The sequence below is a fragment of the Lagenorhynchus albirostris genome, chromosome 13 (assembly GCF_949774975.1).
Source record: "Lagenorhynchus albirostris chromosome 13, mLagAlb1.1, whole genome shotgun sequence".
Taxonomy (NCBI): Eukaryota; Metazoa; Chordata; class Mammalia; order Artiodactyla; family Delphinidae; genus Lagenorhynchus; species Lagenorhynchus albirostris.
The window spans coordinates 11593865-11615546 of record NC_083107.1 but is presented as its reverse complement, the minus strand read 5'-3'; the positions used below and the strand labels follow the sequence as shown (position 1 = coordinate 11615546).

General features: G+C 34.5%; 1 protein-coding gene across 2 annotated transcripts in view; it reads right to left on the bottom strand.

Moving 5' to 3' along the window:
• Positions 1 to 229: 229 nt before the first annotated feature.
• The window catches only part of ZC3H6 (zinc finger CCCH-type containing 6), a 52972-nt gene continuing 31519 nt past the window's right edge, over positions 230 to 21682 (bottom strand). For both annotated transcript variants that reach the window (XM_060170069.1, XM_060170070.1), the window contains 9 exons: positions 20605 to 20881; positions 17975 to 18108; positions 12913 to 13029; positions 12176 to 12287; positions 9842 to 9951; positions 8583 to 8836; positions 6224 to 6735; positions 5669 to 5902; positions 230 to 2774 (listed from right to left, as the gene is read on the bottom strand). In XM_060170069.1, the coding sequence (XP_060026052.1) occupies positions 1303 to 2774; positions 5669 to 5902; positions 6224 to 6735; positions 8583 to 8836; positions 9842 to 9951; positions 12176 to 12287; positions 12913 to 13029; positions 17975 to 18108; positions 20605 to 20881 (3222 nt within the window). In that variant the 3' untranslated portion in view covers positions 230 to 1302. The remainder of the gene's footprint in view (positions 2775 to 5668; positions 5903 to 6223; positions 6736 to 8582; positions 8837 to 9841; positions 9952 to 12175; positions 12288 to 12912; positions 13030 to 17974; positions 18109 to 20604; positions 20882 to 21682) is intronic.

Below are 21682 nucleotides of genomic sequence, written 5' to 3'. Positions count from 1 at the left end.
CCTTTTCAAGTTACTTATTAGAGTTGTTACTAGCAAATACTGTCACATACCTCTAGTTCAAGATATTAATATATACACTTAGCCTGAAACTAAGTGTACTACTTAGTTTTAGTTATAAATAATATATGTATAAAACAGGTAGGGTTGCCATTATTTATATACTGCAATAAATATACAAGAATGAGTACAAATTATTTTTCATAAAAATACAACCTCTAATCAATTCAGGAGGTTTCCAAACTATGACGACATTGAATACATTAAAACACCAGGCAGTCTCCTCTGTTATAGAATGCCAGTCAGGTGAGATCTGAAAGAGATTCTTTATTGGTAGCCATATACAGTTGACTATACCATCTCTGTGTTTTCTCGCTATTTAAGAAAAAATATAGAACCTGGACATTTAAAACATTATCAATGAAATAATCACCACAGACTCACTGGATCTTTTAAAATTTTGTTAAAAATTGCCAAAGTCATGATGAATACAATTATTGCAGCTACATCATTTGAAAAAGTAATATAAATTATGCTGCTAAAGACAAAAAACATCGACACGCATAAACATCATAATGTAACACAGCAGTAACTCATAACTATTAATATGAAAAATTAAAAAGTTATGTTAGAGAACTCGGGAATTTTTCATTTTAGCAAAACATTCTATTTATATATCTCCAACTTCTATGATACAGTATACCATAAAATACTTTTAAAAGGTACAACATTCAAATGCTTCATTTACACAAATAATATTGCCAGTACTAATAAAAGTGATGCCCTTAAACATGAACTGCTCTGCTAATTATGATTTTAAAAATGTTTTACTTCATTTTACATTTTAGCTAGCAGTCAGCATTACATATTAATCAGTTCTGTGTTGACAAATAGGATCCTAGTCAAAATACTGTTTCTGAAAAGTAATGTACATTATATTGCTTGAAACTAATAACCATATAAAAGTGGTAATCATTTATCTAAACACTGATTATGAAAGACAACTGGCATATATTCAGGCAGAGTGTTGAGTTCATGATGGTTTATTTACAATAAAAGTACTTTTACTGAAGCTAACGTGATATATAGGTTTCTATGTCAATTACTACAGTCTCTTAAAATTATAAAAATATTATATAAAATACCACAGGCTTTAGAGGATATAACTTCATGTGGTTCTGATACTAGCAGCTGAAAAGTGTTTATAATTTAAAAATAAATAAACTATAGAGGTAAACCAGTTACAAAACAGCAGGGGACTGCAATAGTCACAAGAGTGAAAAGAACTGCTTAATTACACAATAGCTAACAAAACGGTGAAGCAGTTGGATCAAAAGTTTTAAAAACCTCTTTCAGAGATTTGTCATCTGTTGCTCTACGAGGGTCATCATCTGGGGTGGGGCTCACCTGACCCGGCTGCTTTGACTGTCTTGGATCGCTGTACTGGGGTCTAATTAAGCCTGTTAATGCCTGAATCGGAAGACTGTGCACTGCTGGGACCTGAACGGTACCGGAACTCCCAAGAATATCTGCCTCTGGGTCAGCTGGCCCATCAACAGGGACGTCCACGTTTGGAGCGATTTTCTGTGGTAGGACTGCTTCTCCAGTAGGAGGCTCGTTTTTATCACTACTTTTTAAACCACCACTTTTTTTCTGGCTCTCTGCATTTTCTGTTGCTGGCTCTGATGTAGATGATGAACTATGCTCCCTAGGGTCATACAAACTAATAGCACTAAGGACTGAACCTGGAGTTCCCAGGGGAAGGCCAGCTGAAGATGAGAGTTTAGGGGCATATGGAGGCAAAGCCCCAGGACCAGAATTGCTAGATACTGCCCCTAAGGGCTGTGATGAACCAGAGTTTGATCTGGCTACATGAGGGGCACCCTTTGATGTATGTGAATCCTTCATAACTGCTTGATGAGACTCTGTACTATGCAGTCTGTGAAGTCTAGGATCAAAACTTTTTTGCAGCCTAGGGTCTCCTAACTTACTTCCTGAACTATGTGCGTCTCCAAATTGTTCTAGGTAGCCTTCTCTGTTTGCTGTGTTAATTTTGGCCTTGCCTGCTAGTTTTGCATCAGTGGGCACTGTGCTTTGACGAAGATCACTTTTTGTATTCCACAACCTACTGAGCCTCTGATCAGCTATAAGAGGGGGCAGAGGTAAATTGATTGAAGATACTGGGTCAGGTTTAGGTAAAGGGACTGGAAGTAAGTCTTCTGGAGCCCACACGATGTGTTTTGCAAAGTTGGGTTTGGTTAGGGTAATATCCATTTTAATGTGACTAAACTGTCTCAGTTGTGACCTTGGATCCTGGAGCATTATACCAGGGGAAGAATCCAAAGGTATTAAGAAAGCTTTTTCTCTCAGTTCTCTTTCTGTATCTTCATCGTCATCGTCTCCTCTTTTGTGTTTGACATTAGGGCCAGCATTTCCATGATGTAAATCAAACTTTGCTCCACCAACAGAAGAACCTACGTGACCACTTCCATTCCCTCTTAATTTCCTGGGATCCCACGCAAGTCTAAGATCCAGTGGGGTAGACTCAGAAGATTTTCTAACGTCTTGCCTTGAGATAGTCCTAAGTCTAGGGTCAACCACTTGGTTTCCTTTATTTTTCTCTTTAGCAAGTCTTGGATCAGTAGGAGTGCTGAGTTCTGTGGAAGGTTGTTGTTGACTCCTTAAAGTTTCTGTTTGTTTCTGCAATGTTTTCAGTATTGACTTGACACTGCTTCCTTCTTCTTCTTCACTACTGGAATACCAGTTAACAGTATCATCTAAATGCAGACAAAAACTATGGTAAAGAATGAAGCATTCATATTTGGCCTTAATTAAGATGAAAAAAACACATATACTATTTCTGAATAAGTGTAGTCTAACTTCAAGAAAATGCATCATAGAAATGACAGAGTTTCAACACTGGAACAAGATAAGATGTGGTATAACAATTAACAATTCAGTCACTATACTTTATAAAGAAAGAAGTATGATATTAGAACATGTGTAATGTCCTTCTAGTCAGAGAACAGTCTGAAACTTTCATTCCAACTGGTCAAAGGGAGCTCAGAAATGTGTGGTAAGACAGAGCTGGGGGAGAAGGGAAAACACTCTTGAAAAGGAATACCAAAATGTTTTGGCTCTCTTTAATTCATAGCTCTGGATTTAACTTCATAGCTTAATCCCTTAAACTTCATAGCTCTGGATTTATCAGGATAACAAGGGAGAGCTATAAAAAAAAATACCTGGAAAGAAAACAAAACACTAACAATGATGGTTAAGGAAGCAAAGGGAACCGAGCAAGTGTGGGCTCAGGTGGGGACTTTTCACTCATACTATATTTTTAGATGTTTGACCTGTGTGAATATATTAATTATTCAAACATTAAATTAAAAACAACAAAGAAAACTAACAGCCTAAAATTTATATACTTTAACTTTACGAGAACACTTTGGGCCTTACTCTTAAAGCCTATGTAACCCTAGTGTATTAGGCACAATGTTAAGACGCTTAACCATCAGAGGTCTTCTCTCTAGTAGAGAAGGGAATAAAAACTGATGCTTCAGGAGGGCGAGTCTCCTTCCTCTCCATTAAAACACACACAGGTTATCTCTGAATTGGCCATATGTATATATGTGTATATATATATGTGTATATATATATGTATATATATATATACATATATATATACACATACACGAACATATGTACACATACTCATACGTATCCTAGAATATCTTGGATCAATAGAACAGCATATATATTCTCACTTTTACCTCATCTCACTGCTCACTAATGTGTTTCCACAACATCGAACTTTAGTGCTACACACTTAGTTTGAACAGAACAGTGCTGACAAAACAAGCACTCGGGAAAGCAATTATACTCCAATAAAGATGTTAAAAAAAAAATACGTAGAACAGATCCTTCCCTCACAGCCCTCAGAAGGAATCCACCCTGCCGACACCTAGATCTCAGACTCCTGGCCCCCACAACTGTGAGACAATAAATATCTGTTGTTTAAGCCAAAACCAAAACCAAAACAACAACAACAACAAAAACAAGCACTCGTATTTAGGGTGGGGATGTGGCTTAAAATAGTATATATCAATATTATATCACAATGGCAAAAAGTTTTACTCATATCTCGGTGTCTGAAAAAACTACTTCTAGACACCGGATCTCTTTTCTTTTTTTTTTCCTTTGACTTCCAGGAAGTCTAGAGCTAGACTTGTGATTCACTTTCAGCTGTTGTAGTTATTTTAAATATTTCTGTATAGGAGCTTCACTCCTCATAGAATTTGGTACTTGATCCAGATAGGTAAGACAATCCAAATCTGATCCAAATAGGTAAGATGCTATTTTATTTTCACTTTCATATCAATGTATTTTATAAGCAGTCTTAAATTCTTTTTGGAATAAGAATGAATATAGAGCAGAAAGAAAGTAGAACAGTAGAGAAAGGTCAGTGGAAAGCAGATATTAGACAGAAAATGATAGTTAAGAGGTTTCTATGAGCATTTTATCAAAGGACAAATAAAATTTATAAAGGCAATAAAATTTCTAACAATGAACAAAAACACAAAAAACCTAGCTGTTTAAGAAGTTTTCTGTATTCCGAGAAAACAAGCCTCATAAAACATTACCAGTTTTATAGTATTATAGTATAAAATTTTATATCATGTAGAAAAGTTTTAATTTTCTTATCTATGAAAACATAAAGCTTTGTTACTTTAAAGAAAGATTACCATTAAAATGGCTGCGTATTAAAATTAGCACCTAAAAGAGTACACATAAATTTTACAGGAATTAACTTATTAGAAATTCCTCATTTCCCTGTCATGCTAAATAAATGAAGAGTTAATAACACCTTTTTTGAAAACATAACAATGTTTATATAATAGCTTGTAGCTACCTAGTGTTATCTAGTTTTACATAGTTATTCATAAATTTCATGGGGCTTTGTTTTTTGGCTGCACCTCGAGGTATGCAAAACTTCCCAGACCAGGGATCAAACCCGTCTCCCCTGCAGTGGAAGTGCAGTCTCTTAACCACTGGACTGCCAGGGAAGCCCTAAATTTCATGTTTAAGAGTGGCCAAACATCAATTTTGTAATTCATAAGAAGAACTGGGTGATTTAAAGTTCTCTGCCCTTAACTGAGTTAACTAATTGCTGTACACATATCAATATCAAAAATACTAAGGGAAACTTAGTGTCCCCACGTAGTCTTTTAAATTAAAAATAATATTCCTTAATAACATAGCAGAACCTGAAGTATACAGCCTCTGCCCATGAAAATCTAATAATCAAATAACTTTGAGCTTGAGTTACAGGTTAAAATTCCTGAACTGGAAGGTATCTTGTTCCTGTTCTATTTATTTTCTTTAAAAAAGAAAAAAGAAAAAAGGCATAATAGCAAGTCTGCTTGCCCAGGCCTCACACTCCAGCTTCAGTCTCTTTATTGCTTCAAATCAAACCCTTTGCAATTAACTACTAATGCATCAATGGCACTGGAAACTACAATCAATCCCAAGAAGATAGGAGCTATGAGATAAATTGGAAATAGAATAGATAGTTCACAGGAACTCCTTTTTCAAATTTTAACTTATTCAAGACCATTTCAGGAACTGAGTGATCCAAATAGGTAAGATGCTATCATACCACCTGACACACCTTCTTCCTTGCTTGGTGCCCTCTGAGGTTGGGTGCTGCCTGGTTCTTCATCTTCTTGGTATTTCTGAGTAAGTCTAACAAAAAGAGCTCTCTGCACTGCAGGGAGGAGACCTGGTGCAGGCAGGGGGCCATGGCCTGTCACATTACTGCTGCTGTCAGACCCACTCCCGCGGGTAGGTGAGTCTTGAACGATAGGAGGCTGATGCTGGGCAAATTCACCATGCCACGTCCCATCTACATACATAACACGGAAAGAGACACTGATTTAGCGTAAAACTCCACTAGACAAGTACCACTGTGAGTTGTAAGAAATTGAGTTACAGTAATATCACATTTGATTATCAGATTATTATGTGATTGTAAGCACTTTTCAAGGTTATCTAAAGGTCTATTGTTACAAATATTTGGTTAAATTTAAATCATATTTTAATGTTTCAATTTCATCACATTTTACGTTGCTTTATTTAAAACATGCATTCTTTCCATGCTTTTAAAGAAAAATAGGACTCCAGATATTTTAAATTAGAAATGAGTTATTTCAAAAGGTAAGCTTACCACCAGAGTTATTGGGTGGCTGAAAATTATGTACAGCATGCTGTGAATAGTAATTATCATAAAACTCAGCTGGGTTTTGTAAGGACTCATAATTGGTATTGAGCTGCATTTCACCAGGACTTTGCAGGTGTGATGAACCTGGAGAACAGTGATTCTCTCTAGGTACTTTCATCATGTGTTCTGGAAAGCCAGGGCAATGGTAAGCACCACTCATATTTGGTGGTGTCAAAGGTGTATCCGGTTGAACAAGTACTCCCGCTTGACTGTGAGGGCCTACAATTCCAGGTGGACCAGGCGGCAAAGGTGGGCTCTGCGGCATTGGTAGACCAGGAGGTCCTGCGCATGGATGATGTCCAGGGGAGCCTGGGTGCATCACAGGACTATTGTGTCCCTGAGACATATTAGGTCCGGGACCTGGACTTGACCCAGAACTATACATATGTTGAGTATGTGGGCTGCTTTCCTGAAATTGTGGTCCTGGTGGTGAGGCACTGTTATAAAATGCTGGTGGCCTGTAGACAAAAGAATAATATTTCTTAGTTCAAAGAAAAGAGGCAAACAAGAATGTTACATTTCTAAATAGATATTGGTTGAATGTTTTACAGTATCAGAAGAGAAAACTATATTTTTAAGAAGCAATTTATTCCATATTATCTATAAGTAGAAACACCAACATATGTATCATCTTGCCTTCATTTTAGCACACAAGTTTTCTAAATTGCTGCTTACTATCATCTGTTCTAAAACTTAATATTGATGTTTTGAAAAATATAGAAAAATACAAAGATAAATATGATTCATCTCTAATCCTATCACCCAGAGATAAAATTTTTGATTGGTTCTCTTCTAATCCTTTTACTAGGTGCACACAGACCTTTTTATAACAAAATTAGAATTATACTATATAAACGTACAGCTTGTATTATAATTTCTAATTGGTTATTGCTTGACATGAAAAGATTTTAGTTTTTGAATGTTGCTCTTCTTTCTGGGCATCTTACTAATTTAATTACATTTGGGCCTCCATATCGGCAGGTTCTGCATCCACAGATTCAACCAACTGCAGATCGAAAATATGCAGAAGAAAAAAATTGCAAAAAGTTCTGAAAGCAAAATTTGATTTGGTGTACTCCAGCAACTATTTACGTAGTATCTACATTGTATTTACAACTATTTACATAACACTTGCATTGTATTAGGTATTACAGATAATCCAGAGATTATTTGAAGTATACGGGAGTATGTATGAAGGTTATACGCAAATACTTCACCATTTTAATATAAAGGACTTGAGCATCTGTGGATTTTGGTATCCATGGAGCTCCTGTAACCAATCCTCCTCAGACACCCAGGAACAACTGTACAACTTCTAATAGTTTTGTCAGTGATTCCTTTGGGTTTACTAAGGGAAAATGCCCAAATAATGAGTCTGCCCCACCATTTCTAATCATATCTATTCTATTTTTCTCTTTTTGCATTGACTAGGATCTAATCTATAATATTTAGCCAAGCAGTGGACAGACTTGTCTTCTTCTTGACTTTAATAGAAATACTTTTTTTTTTTTTTTGCAGTAAGCAGGCCTCTCACTGTTGTGGCCTCTCCCGTTGCGGAGCACAGGCTCCGGACGCGCAGGCTCAGCTGCCATGGCTCATGGGCCCAGCCGCTCCATGGCATGTGGGATCTTCCCAGACCGGGGCACGAACCCATGTCCCCTGCATCGGCAGGCGGACTCTCAACCACTGCGCCACCAGGGGAGCCCAATAGAAATACTTTTAATGGCTCATATTAACTGTGATATTTGCTACAGATTTCTTATTCCTCAATTGCTGAGATCTCATTGCTTCCCCAAGTCTTCAGGATTAAAAGAATAATCAACAATGGGACTTAGAGCCCAGGTGCACAGACCCTGGTGGATGGGAAACAGGACCGGAAAATGCAAACTTGGATGCAGCCTTATCCAGAGGTTTTCCTCTAATAGCCCAAGGAATGACTTCTCTAAAAGAATGAATATGCTGGAGACATATTACCCACTATTTGAAGATGTTATCAGTGACAGTGCTGCCTCATAACAAGGTGGTAGGAATGCCAGTTCCATCCACCTGGCAGTGCCCTTCAGGATTAGTGTGTGGAGAGGTTTCTGAAGCTGTGTTAAGGATTCTGTACAGAAAAGCACTGATGGCATGGCAGGCAGCAGAGGGTGGGGCAAAAAGGAAGTGGGAAGCAGCAGTTGGGGTGCATGCCAGACATCTGCTACCTCTACCTAAGTTTAATTATATGATTGACATGGAATACAAGTTAGTTTCTTAATAAGAATTTTTAGGGGGAAAATGCAGCCATTTTTTGAAAAATTTAACTTACTTCTTCCCAATTTTATGTGCTAAATCCACAGTAGGTTTTACAACTATTTCAAAGAGAGATGGAATTTTCTTGAAATCATCAGAGAGATCTGTCTGAAAATCATCTTCGGGATCAGAAAAGGGAAAATGCTCTGGTGGGGTTGGCAGAAGCCCAACTCCTGGAGGCGGTTTGGGAAGAGGAGTTATGCCACGCTTTCTAAGTTCTTCTAACTCTCTTTCATCTTCATTTGTAGCTTCTTCTTCAGTATTCAACACCTAAAAATAATGCGCAAGGATTACTATTTCAAAACAAGCTTTCTTCCTCACATTTAAAACTGTGAAGACTTGAGTAAACTAGTTTTGTTAATAGAAAAATACAATATTAAAGTTGAAATAGATTAGAGATAGCTAACTACTTTTTTATAAAGAATATGAGGTTCAAAGAGGTAAAGGATATTTCTTAAAGTAAATTAGCTTTTTTAGAGGTCAAATTTTGTGGTTACCAAGGTAGTGGGAGGAAGAACTGGATGAAGGTACTAAAAAGGTACAAACTTCGAGCTATAAGATAAATAAGTACTAGGGATGTAAAGTATAACATGGTAAATGTAATTAACAGTGCTGTATATTATATATAAAAGCTGTTAAGAGAGTAAATCCCAAGAGTTTTCATCACAAGGAAAAAAATCTTTTCTACTTCTTTAATTTTGTATCTATGTAAGATGATGGATGTTCACTAAACTTACTGTGATCATCATTTCCAGATGTATGTAAGTCAAATCATTATGTTGTACACCTTGAATTTATACAGTGCAGTATGCCAATTATATCTCAGTAAAATTGGAAAATAAATAAACTGCATTTGAACAGAAGCTCAACTGAGAGAAATAAAATTTATGAGGGACTGGTTGAAAAAATTAGGTTTTTTAATGGCAGAACAATGATAAGAACAAAAGATTCTGTTTTTTTTTAAGGTTAAGGCAATTGTATTACTTACTATCATTAATATGTAAAGGATACTATAACAGGTGCCACTATTGAGCATTTACTATTTACTAGGAGTGGTATGAAGTGTTTCATATACATCACATAATTTAATCTTTTAAGAACAAAAGATTCTTAATTCTTAGTCCAATATTCCTGCTTTTCTAACACATTACATTAATAGAATAAAACATAAACTAACAAGTCCTTGATCTCTCAGCAGAGTTTTATAAACTATGACTTATAAAACATGATTCAAGTCAAATGAATCTGTAATCAAGGTACAAAAATATTACTCACTTTGTCCAAAAGTTTCTTTGTTTCTTTAGTCAGATCATCATGTGAAAATTTACAGTTGTCTCCTTGATAACATTTTGCTCCACTATGATAGAACTTGCATGGAAATTCATGTAAATAAAAATATTAAGGAATAGACTACGTAAAATCAAACTCTCATATTTTTATACCCAAAAACATAACTGCTGAATCAATGACTTTATTACTAATATTGTACTAAATTTTCTATAATCACACAATTTTTTAAATTTTAAGATTAAATATTTTAAATACATGGCAAAACATTCAAAAAATTTTAAGTCTCCTCTACTCTATTAAAACTAGAAAACATTTTTTAAGAGCTTAACTTTTGTATCTAAAAAAAACTTGACTGTACAAACTATATTACCTGTTATTTTTTTCTGTCAGTGATAGATGTTTATATCTTCTATCATAACAGAGTTAGTAATGTGAGTTATTAACACAGACTTCCTTAGAAAGAGCTTTGGGTCAAGATTTTACAAATCATCTCCCAAATTACCATAATATAAATTATGCCAGAAATTCTGTGCAAAATCTAGATGCCTTCACCACTGATCAAAAGAGTCATGTTAAAGTTTCAACAGTTTGTTGAGAGTACCATGATACTGAAATGTTAAGTATAAATGTTAAGCTTGGATAATTAGCTAATTCCATTAATATTCTTTTTTCTCAATAACCATTTTTTTAATTGAAGTATAGTTAATTTACAATGTTGTGTAAGCTTCAGGTATATAGCAAAGTGATTCAGTTACACATATATGTATCTATTCTTTTTCAAGAAAACAATTTTTAAAGTAAAAATATTTATGATGGCTATAGCAAATATTATAGTGTAATTTAATTATGTAAACTCTGTTACTTTACTCAAAAAAATAAAATATAGAACAAATAAATTTTGTAGCAAGAGCTCATATCTATGAAGAAAATAAAGGGGTCTGATATGTCAAATATCCCAAAAATGAAAACTACAGGCTAATCTTACTTAAAATTTTAGAGACAAACTTCTAAAGAAAATATTAAATCTAGAAGTAAAGTGAAAAATATACCATTTTCAGGTAGTGTATGTTCTGGAAATTTCTGGGTAGTTTTAGGAAATTTATTATTGTAATCATCACACTGATAAGGTCAAGAGAGAAAAATCATGTGATCATCTTAGCAGATACAAAAGGCAACTGATAAAATTCAAGATCTTTTTCTGATATTAAAAACTGTTAGTAAAATAAGGATACACATACTTAACTTGAGTTTTAAAAAAAATCAATCTTAAAACTACAGCCAAAGCAAAAGGGCATTATCTTTGAAACATGTATTATGCTGCCACAATCACTATTATTTAACATTTTTCTGGAAGTATAGACAATACAGTTGAAATTGTCATGCCACAGATGGCATGACTATGGAGAAAAACATAAGAATAGATGGAAAGCTTTAAGAAACAGTTCAGTAAAGTATCTGGTTTCTAAAGAAGTACGTCAAATCTGAAAAAAAATTTTCTTTGATTGAATAAGACAAATTTATCATAACATTTTGATAAAGAAAAAAGGAGTATTTGCCCTAGTAAATATCAAATATAATATTACAGAGGGGAATGGTCAAAGAGCACAACGTGTAACAGTAGTATAGAAGCAGAATTATGCACAGAAGAAAATTTAGAATATGGTTAAGGTGATCTTTTAAATCTGTGAAGAGGGGACAATGAGCTAACCATTTGGAAAAAAATAAGGTCCTTACTGAAGGACAGTATACATATATATATATATATTTATTTATTTATTTATTTATTTATTTTTATTTATTTATTTTTTTAAAGGACCATATATAGTGAAATGCCATAGGGGTAGAGGTAGGAATACAACTGAAATGTATAGATTTCCAAAGGGAGAAGTAGGGAAGAATATACAGTGCTTATCATTAGGTGGTAAGATTTGATAAGACTTTGGTTTAATAATTTCCAACAATGACAATTTATTACTTATGAACCTAAGTAAATAATCATTTAGTCACAGAATAAATATGTTGCGAACTACTCCTTCAGGAAGCACAGTCTCTTGAAATACTTATAAGCTGAGTATATTAAATATGAAGTATATTTATTTCATAGATTTTTTTCCAAAGGGAAGTTATTTCGTTTCCCTAAAGAAAAAAATTCAGTTTGCCCTTTTGAAGTGCAAAGGCTGATTAGACCTCGTTTATATAACGTGCTATTTTAAATTTAAAACCAAACTAGGCTTTCTGGGTTGTACTTATGATTTTTAAAGTCTCAGTGATGCTTGAAAACTACAATATTTTGGTTAACATGTTTTTAATAAAGGATATTATGCATATAAATGCAGTTCTCTCCTTTGGTACAATATCCTTGTAAATAAAATTTGCAGATCTCTTTTCTCTTCTCCAACTCTGCATCATGATCAAATTTACACTGATCTCCCTGTTCACAAAAAAAGAAAAGAAGAAAGAGGGAAAAAAAAGAAACCACTGAATTGAATTTTCTCCATGGTGTTTCATGGTAGAACTATGGTCATATCTCCAGTCTTTAAATAATGAGCTAATAATAATTCAAACAGTCCTTAGAATTCTTGCCCAAGACAGTGGATGTGGCTCTTTGCAGAGAGCCAGCACAGTCAGCATGACCTCAGAGGATACTGCCTGGCTCCACCAGCACTCACCATTTGTAGCTGAGCTACTCTGGGGACTTATTTAACCTCCTGGTTTGGCCATGTTAAAAATGAGGATAATAACAGTGACTACAATTCACTGTGTCACTGTAAAGATTAAAACATTTAATATTAGTAATCTACTTTGAACAGTACTTGCCATACAGTCAGCATCATGTGTTTGTTAAATAAAATCTCATTTCAACAAGTTATATTACTGCCCCAGAATATAATTAAATGAGTTCTGGTATACAGTATTCAATGCAAGATACATTTTGAAGAACCAGTTTTATTACAACTATATGAGAAATGAAAAAACTAACCACCCCCTAAAATGACTTTACATTTTAAAGATTATTTCAGAAGTTAAAATGATTTATGATACCCCTATAAATTTACCTTAATACATCTCCCTTCCAGAAAGTATTTACAGATTTGTTTTCCTTTATGTTCCACTGTGTGCTGATTAATAAATTCCTGAGTCATAACCTTCCATTTTTTCCCTGGTTTACTATACTGCAAGAAAAAAAATTATTTAAATAAAACATATGAAGTAGTAAAAAGGTATTAAAATGTATAGTCAAATGAATCTAGAAAGCAGTATACATTGATTATTAAAAGTAGTGAAGACTGGACATTCTGATGCTATTCATTTACTTGGAGAGAGATATGCTTCTAGAAAAGTGCTTATTGCTATACTAGTAGTTGCAAAGAACGCTATTTCTAATTTAATGGGGACATACAACTACATTTTTCAAAATAAAATTAAGAAAATCTTGAAAATTAACAATAATACTTTGGCAAAGGTACAATAAAATATTTACTCTCATGTACTGTTGATGGAAGACGTAAAATATCCATACTGTTTGACACAAAATTTGTACTTTTCAGGATTATTCTGAAGGAATTATCAGGAAGGCACACAAAGAGTTATTCACAAAAATAACTACTGCAGAATTACTTACAAGTAAAACCAACAAACAAAACAAAATCTAGAAATACTGTACCCATCCAAAACTAGGAGACAAGTCAAACACATTATGATACATTTAGGTGGTAGAATATTATACTGTCATTAAAAAATCATGGGATGGAAAGACAATTTGGGGACATAAGAAAATGTTCACAATACCTTACCAAGTGAAAATGTGACCCCAGTTTATAAAAATAAAGACAAAGAAAAAGACTAAAAGAATATACCCCTACCTTTAACAGTGTATGTCTCTAGGTATATCTCTAAAAAATTATAGATTGCTTGTGTGTGTGGTTATTTTGTACTTTCTATAGGAAAAAAATGGAGGATGCATTATCTTTAACTTTTAAATTAAGAAAATTAAGAAAAATTAGTATGTGGTAGAAACTCTCACAGCCCTACCTGTTTTTCTTAGTTCTTCTCCTCAGTCTCCTATTCAACTTTTGCTACAAGTATAAGAGGGTAGAGTAGCAAGAGAGTATGAAGCTTAGCCAAGCTAAGGACTTCCACTCATGAGTGCTATAAAATAATCACTGTTTTTCAGGCTCTTAGCATGCACAGTGCCTTGAACATCGAGGAGCTTAATAACTATTGATATTTGCTCTTCTGATGTGATATCAGTTTTCCCTTTTCCCTCAATTTGTTAGAAGATGGAGAACAAAGCACAATCTGCTGAAAACAGGAAACTGCCTCTCAGCAAACACTTAAGGAAATAGATGGCTAAACTTTAATCTGATCCTCAGCGCTCCCAACTGATGAAATATACATGTTACTAGAAGGATTCTGAAAAAAAGTACAAGAATACCAGGAAAATAGAGAATCTTTGAGGTTCTTTAAAAAAAATACATATATATACCCAAATTGCCCAAGGAAAACGCAAAGAAACTGCTTATACTCTCCTCTGATGGGATCATTTAAAATGTCTTAAATCTACGTAAATTTTACTTACAAACATTTTCTATTTCTAGGCTCACTTAGAACAGGTAGATATAAATGACCAGTTCACATATGCCTTCTGTACAAGGAATTGTGGCTGTAATAAAATAGGCAGCCAAAGAGAGTGCATTGTGCAAAGTCAATGAGCCAACTTGAGGAATATAACTCTGAAATTAAAAAGTAAAAATATTAGGTAATCACCCTCCCCCCAAAAAAAACGCTGAAAAATGTACCAAGTTGTACCTATGTTTCATTAATAACTTACTCTTTCTGTCTGTGTTACTTTCTAATGATACACCTCGTTGTCTTAACGGAGGATTGCTGGGGGCTGTTTTTTTCCAGTTTAGTTCTGTTTAAACAAGTAGCAAGTACTGCAGTACCCATAATTATGGGAAAACTGACTATAATCAAGGTATTCTAGAAAATCTAAAGCAACTTGAACAAAATTTCAGGATAAAATAAAGTGCCTAGAAGGTCTTTTAAGCTTGAGCGTACAGAAGAACCACAAATGTCCTCTATACATTTTTAAAATTTTTAATTTAATTTTTATTTTATATAGGAGTATAGCTGATTCACAATGTTGTGTTGTCCTCTACCCTTAAGATCTTTTATGAACTAAAAGAGCTGGAAGAATGACAGAAGTAATCTAGTTCATCACCCTTACTGGACAAATATGAAAACTGAAGATTAGTGAAGTTAGTGACTTGCCAAAGGTTACGTTTCATGTTAGGACAATCAAGATAGAACTCTTTGCACTATATCACACTGTTTCAAAGAAAACACAATTCAAGAAAGAGGGAGAAGGAATTCCCTGGTGGTCCAGGGTTAGGACTCTGCGCTTCTACCGCAGGGGGGCATGGGTTTGATCCCTGGTCAGGGAACTAGGATCCTGCAAGCTGTGTGGTGTGGCCAGAAAAAAAAAAAAAAAGAAAGAGAGAGAAGGAAAAGACAGAGAAAGGGAGGGAAAAACCAAACTACCCACTTGGTGATTTTAAAATTTATTTACACTAGAGGATGTATTATATTGGAATAGGGAACAAGAGCATAAAAGATTTTTTAAATATACTAAAAGGAGGAGGAAATTAAAGGATCTACTGGGAAAAGAATATGTATTTATAAAAAAAATTTAATAGCTACTATAAAGACTAAAAAATTTTAGGAGTTTTATGGCCAAAAGACTGAATAAGGCTTTAAAATCCATCAAAAGTTTGCATGTTCTGTGACTATACTTGAGTTTTCAAGAAAATTAGTGTGGACATGCAGGTATTCCTAAATTTATCTGGCCTTTGGAGGATCTTATACTCGTTGAAAAGGCAAGGGTAAAAATGGATCTATGTTGGCCACTCCAGGTATGTTCACTCTACCCTGGATGGGCCTCCGCCAAAGCACTCCTGAACATGAGCTGCTTCCTTGGACTCTGACACTCTCCTGCTTGTTTCTGGAACCGTAAGAAGAAATCTCTCATGAGAGCCAATAAACTGACATAGTGTTAATAACATATTTTAATCTTGATAAAGAAAGGAAACATATTCTAAATCTGATAAATGTAAAGGAAAGAATTTATTCTGATTTTCTACTACATGATAAAGAAATCTTTTAGTTGCAGCCCAGATCTGCAAATATCTAAAATGTTAGTGCTTGAAGAGGCCATTAGAATTAATACTGTACTCTAATTTTACAGATTGAGCAAAGTGAAGCTCAGAGATAGGCAGTAACATGATCAACGCCACACTTTCTTGGAAGCTAATATTTTTTCACATATAGGGTGTAAGTACTGAATATAGAAGAAGACTTACTTAGAAAACATTCACACTAATTTAGTCTAGTGAAAGCAGCACATCCTAGACATCTACACGTGTCTAGAAAGATGGACAGGCAGGTTATAGTCACCCAGAAATTCTAAGTTTGTTTCCATGGAGCGGTGAGTTAAGAGTAAATGTTAGTAGGTGTGTAGGAAAAAGAGTTCATGGTCAAGTAAATTTTGAAAATGATGGGTTGAACAAAGTAAAACAGACTTCTTTATGCCTAACCTGCTCAGAGTGTTTAATACATTAATGTTGACTGAGAATCCCCAAGAGTAGCGTAGCATGTGCTGGGTTTCACAAATTCATTTGGGCCCAAACTTCTTTTTTCTGTTAACAACTCCCTAAGTAGTACCTTAATGAGTACATATTAAGAAATCTTTGCCCATTATCTTTAAACCCAGAAATGAGAAAACTGAGCATTTTCCAATTACAATATGTTACTATCCCTTTTCTTTTTTTTTTAATTTTTAAAAAAATTTTGCCCACATTGGGTCTTTGCTGCTGTGCACAGGCTTTCTCTAGTTGTGGTGAGTGGGGGCTACTCTTCGTTGTGGTGCGCGGGCTTCTCATCGCAGTGGCTTCTCTTGTTGCGGAGCACAGGCTCTAGGCGCGTGGGCTTCAGTAGTTGTGGCACGTGGGCTCAGTAGTTGTGGCATACGGGCTTAGTTGCTCCGCAGCATGTGGGATCTTCCCGGACCAGGGCTCGAACCCGTGCCCCTGCATTGGCAGGCAGATTCTTAGCTACTGCACCACCAGGGAAGCCCCTACTATCCCTTTTCTAGCAATCATGGTTGCAGCTACTGATAACCCACCCTTGCTCTGTACAATTCAATCAAATCTTACTAGAACAGTGGCAGAATACAGGAATTGGACCACTCTAATCCAGAAAGGCGCTACAAGGTTGAAATGTACTGTTCAGAGTTCAGTTCAATTCAACATATATTTATTCAATATCTACTATACACATAATTCATAAATTCATCTTTCCAACCATTTATACCTCCTTTTTTCTCTTTTAATGATTTCAACTGTAATAAGTAAGTGAATTTACTGCTATCTCCCTTCTTGGTCCTGCTACGTATTGAGCTATTAGCATTTTATTGCCATTTGCATCTAGGGACCGTGACTCCTAGGAAAGGAAAGTACAACAGAGAACTAATAGAACAAACATTTTTGCTTTCAGACATATCAATTTTATTTTGAGGTGCTTTCCAACTTACCGATTTTATTTCGAGGGCACCAAAACGTGCATCTGTGTACTACTATCAAAACTAATTAAAACAATACTTCTTTTCTGGAGTTCATCTATACTCATTCGATCTGAACTGGAAAATTTTCATTTACTAGGAAAGTAGCATTAAAATCACAATGCTGGGTTTCCCTGGTGGCAGAGTGGTTAAGAATCTACCTGCCAGTGCAGGGGACATGGGTTCAAGCCCTGGTCCGGGAAGATCCCACATGCCGCGGAGCAGCTAAACCCGTGCGCCACAACTACTGAGCCCACGTGCCACAACTACTGAGCCCGCGCACCTAGAGCCCGTGCTCCTCAACAAGAGAAGCCACCTCAGTGAGAAGCCCGCTCACCGCAACTAGAGAAAGCCCACGCGTGGCAACGAAGACCCAGTGCAGCCAAAAGTAAATAAATTAAATAAATAAATTTTTTAAAAATCACAATGCTTTCTTTTGCAGCCAAATAAGTTACAAAATGGAAAAGCTCCTCTCCTCATTATATATAAATTCTCAGTACCTCTTGAAAGTCATCCGTTCCTGAAAACACATTAGGCCCTTTATTGGCCCTTCCTCCACGGTCTTTGCGTTTGATTTTCTTCGGCAAGCCGCGTCCACGAGCAACATTAAAACTTTTAACCCTCTGTTCAATACCTAAAAAAGTTAAAATGTACTTCAGATAGTTAAAAAAACAGCACACTAGACAATCTACTAGTTTACAGGGAATAGCATATTTTAAATAGTCTATAATGTACAGTGTATTCTTTTTTTCCCTTTAGATTCAGTGAAAACAATTAATTCAGTCTTTACATTTTACTTCGTGGGTACTGCTCCTTATTGTTTTGTTTCTTAAGGGATGTTAACAACATAAGGAAGGCAAGAAACAAGGATATATACATGGCTGGAGAGGTCAAATCTAGTTTTATTCTTCTCAATTTTCCTTAGAATAAGCAATTAATAATGTTTTCTGTTTTTAAGATAATTAAATATTACATTCATCTCTAAGGAAGACATTGTAGGTATTCGTGATTAATTTGTGGCAAATTGAGTTTCTACTGATAATGTTGAACAGACATCACATATATCTCCAAGCAAAATTTATACTTGTCTTTTACTTTTGAAAAACTTGATATTTAAAAGTCTCTAAAGAGATACTCAAATGACTAAAATTATATATTAGGGTAGTAAGTTACAATACAAAGTGATTTCTCATTATACCAAAGTCATATTGAACTAATAAGTTTTCTAATGATATTAAACCTACAAAATAACCAATAGATATATAGAAAAATGTTTTACTTCATTAAAGAAATCAAAGAAATTAAAAATTTAAAGATAACATAACTATTTTCACCTCATAGAATAATGTTGGTAGGGATTTGGAGAAATTGGCATTTGCACACACTGGCAGGGGTGTTATAAATGGCTACATCACCTTTTTGGATATCAACTTTGTATATGGATCAAAAATCTTCAAATGTAGCTATGTCTTTTGACTCAATTCTATATTTCAGCATTTACTCTCAAAAAAAAATGTTTGCCAAGATGTGTATAAATATGCAGGGTTAATCACAGCATTTTTAAAAATGGGTGCAACTTAAATCCCAAATAATTACTAACAAACAAATCTAACAGTTTAGTAGACAAATTATGGCATATCTATTTAATTGAATAGAATGTAGACATTAAAATCTACTCATTAACATCAGAATGACTGAGGTACAATTCACAGTTAAGGGAGAAAAACAAGTTGTAACAGTGTATAGTTTTTTGTTAAAAAATAATTGTCAAAAAATTCTAGACGAATGTATACCGGGGAATTCCCTGGCAGTCCAGTGGTTAGGACTCCGTGATTCTACTGCAGGGGGCCTGGGTTTGATCCCTGGTTGGGGAACTAAGATCCCACAAGCTGTGGCACAGCCAAAAAAAAAAAAAAAAAAGTATACCAAAAATATTAATAGTAATTGTCTCTGGGAGTAGGGATTCAAACTGCTTTCGTTTTATCTTTGATCTTTGCTGGGTTATCTTTTCTACACATAGAAAAAGTTTTCTTTTTCTATGTGTAGTTTTCTACACATAGAAAGTTTTCTACATTTGACCATATATTATTTTCATAATTCTGGGGGAAAAATGAAAGTCAAAATAAAATGCAATACTCAATTCTTTAACAGAACAAACAGAAAGAGTTTGAAAGGAAGAACCCCAGGTGGGAAGGGATGAACAAGGCCTCTACATTCCCCTTATTCCCCAAGTGGAATGATCCCTGACACCACTATGTCTGGACTCCAGGAATAAACTTACTAATTACAATAGCATATGCATAGACAAATTCCTGTCTCTTTAGTTCAACAAAGCCTAAATCCACATTTTTCAAAGGAATTTTGCTTGGAAATCAAGAAAAAATAAAGCCATAAAAATAACCAAATTTACTCGTAACTGATTCCTTTTTTCAATGATAATTAAATGATAGTTACATAGGGCTTGGTGCTCACTACTTCACCTCAGCCTCATCTCGCTCCAGTTTTCTTGAAGCAGACATATTGACTGGACAGTTCTTAAGGCTGATTTGACCCTGATGTTACCCATAATTTCTATGGCAATCTTGTACTGGTCTCTCCAGGGACGATGTACCTCAATATAGCAGATGAATAGGTTATCACTCCAGAAATTTCTTTAGATTATGTTCTTATTTCTGATCCTGAAGGATGTCTATAGTCCTGACTACATTTACATAGCAAAGATGATCACTACATTTTAAAGCCTAATAAAAGAATAGCTTCCCAGGATTCTGTCGTTACAGGTCTAAAACATAAAGTAACCCAGAGTAACAGAGACAGCTGAAAAAGGTAGGTTATTTCTTTCAGTATACTGATACCATATAGAAGGGAGGGAAAAAACATAACAGGAAAGTTGTTTTACATTTTTATACACTTTAAAAATATTAAGAAATCTTTTAGATTTTAAAATATCATGCAGATTGAAATATTTGTAGATTTTTGTCCTCAAGGTCTACAAATAAAAAAAAAACGAATTCAGGAAGCACAGGAATAAGCTGATCATGAGAAAGGGCAAAGAAATTTAAGATTTCACTTCATATTTACCTGTTTTAATAAGGTTCTCATATTAAAAAACAGACAATTTCAAACTTACCTTGCTGAATCCCTTTCAATCTTTGTTTTTTCCCTGGTTCTTTAGAAAAGGATGATCCTAAAGCAGTATTTGAGGTTTCTTTAGCTTGCCTGTATTGTTTCAGCCGACTGGCAAAATCTTCCTCTGTTTCCTGACTGTAGTTACCAAAGTTGTCATCACTGTAGTTACCAAAGTTATCATCACTGTAGGTACTGTACTCATCATATTCTTTACTTTTAAATTTTCTGTTATGTTGACTCTTCTTTGATGCCATGTAGCTTCCTGATATATGTCCATGCTAAGTGAAAACGCACAACCATTATCAAGATTTTTCAGTTATATATAGGAATTGATAGTAACACAGGACATCTTTTTCCCCCCAGAAAGTTGGGAGAAAGAAGGGGAAAAGACAGTTATTAGTTCTGCCTCTTGGTTAGAACTTATCTATGGCACTATTTAAAACTAAGTTCAAAAAGCTAAATGCTACTCTGATGTTATTAAACATTATAATGTTCATAGAACATTGCTGGAGAGTGTGTCTTGTTCACTTTTTGTTTTCCATGCCCATGACTTATGTTTCTCATACTCCATGCCTCGATATTTATACACATAAGAGTACTTTAAAATCCATACTGTCATACAGAAATTCCGTCTCCAAAAAACTGAAGAGGTCTTTTTGAAAACAGAAAAAAAAAAATAGTGAAATAGCTTGGAGCAAGGGTAGAAAATATATACAGTCTCCTAAGATTCAAAAATTCCCACATGACACGTTTTAGCATATTATATTTAATTAAAAAACTATATGTAAAGTCAAATTTGTAAAAAGGAAATATTTACATTTGAGGTCTAATAGAAAAAACTGAGATTTCCCTAATAGTAAAAAACATCTAATGAATAAATTGCTCATTAGAAACTATTTATTGCACTTATACATTATTAATTTTATTGCTTTTTACTAAAGCATGTAAAAACAAAAAATACATTGTAGTCCTAGAAGTTCATTTAATGATAGTATTCAAGTATAACTCTATTTACTGAAATATTTTTATTACTTCTATCATATCTATTGTCAATTTTTTTATAAGAAAGCAAGAAAAAA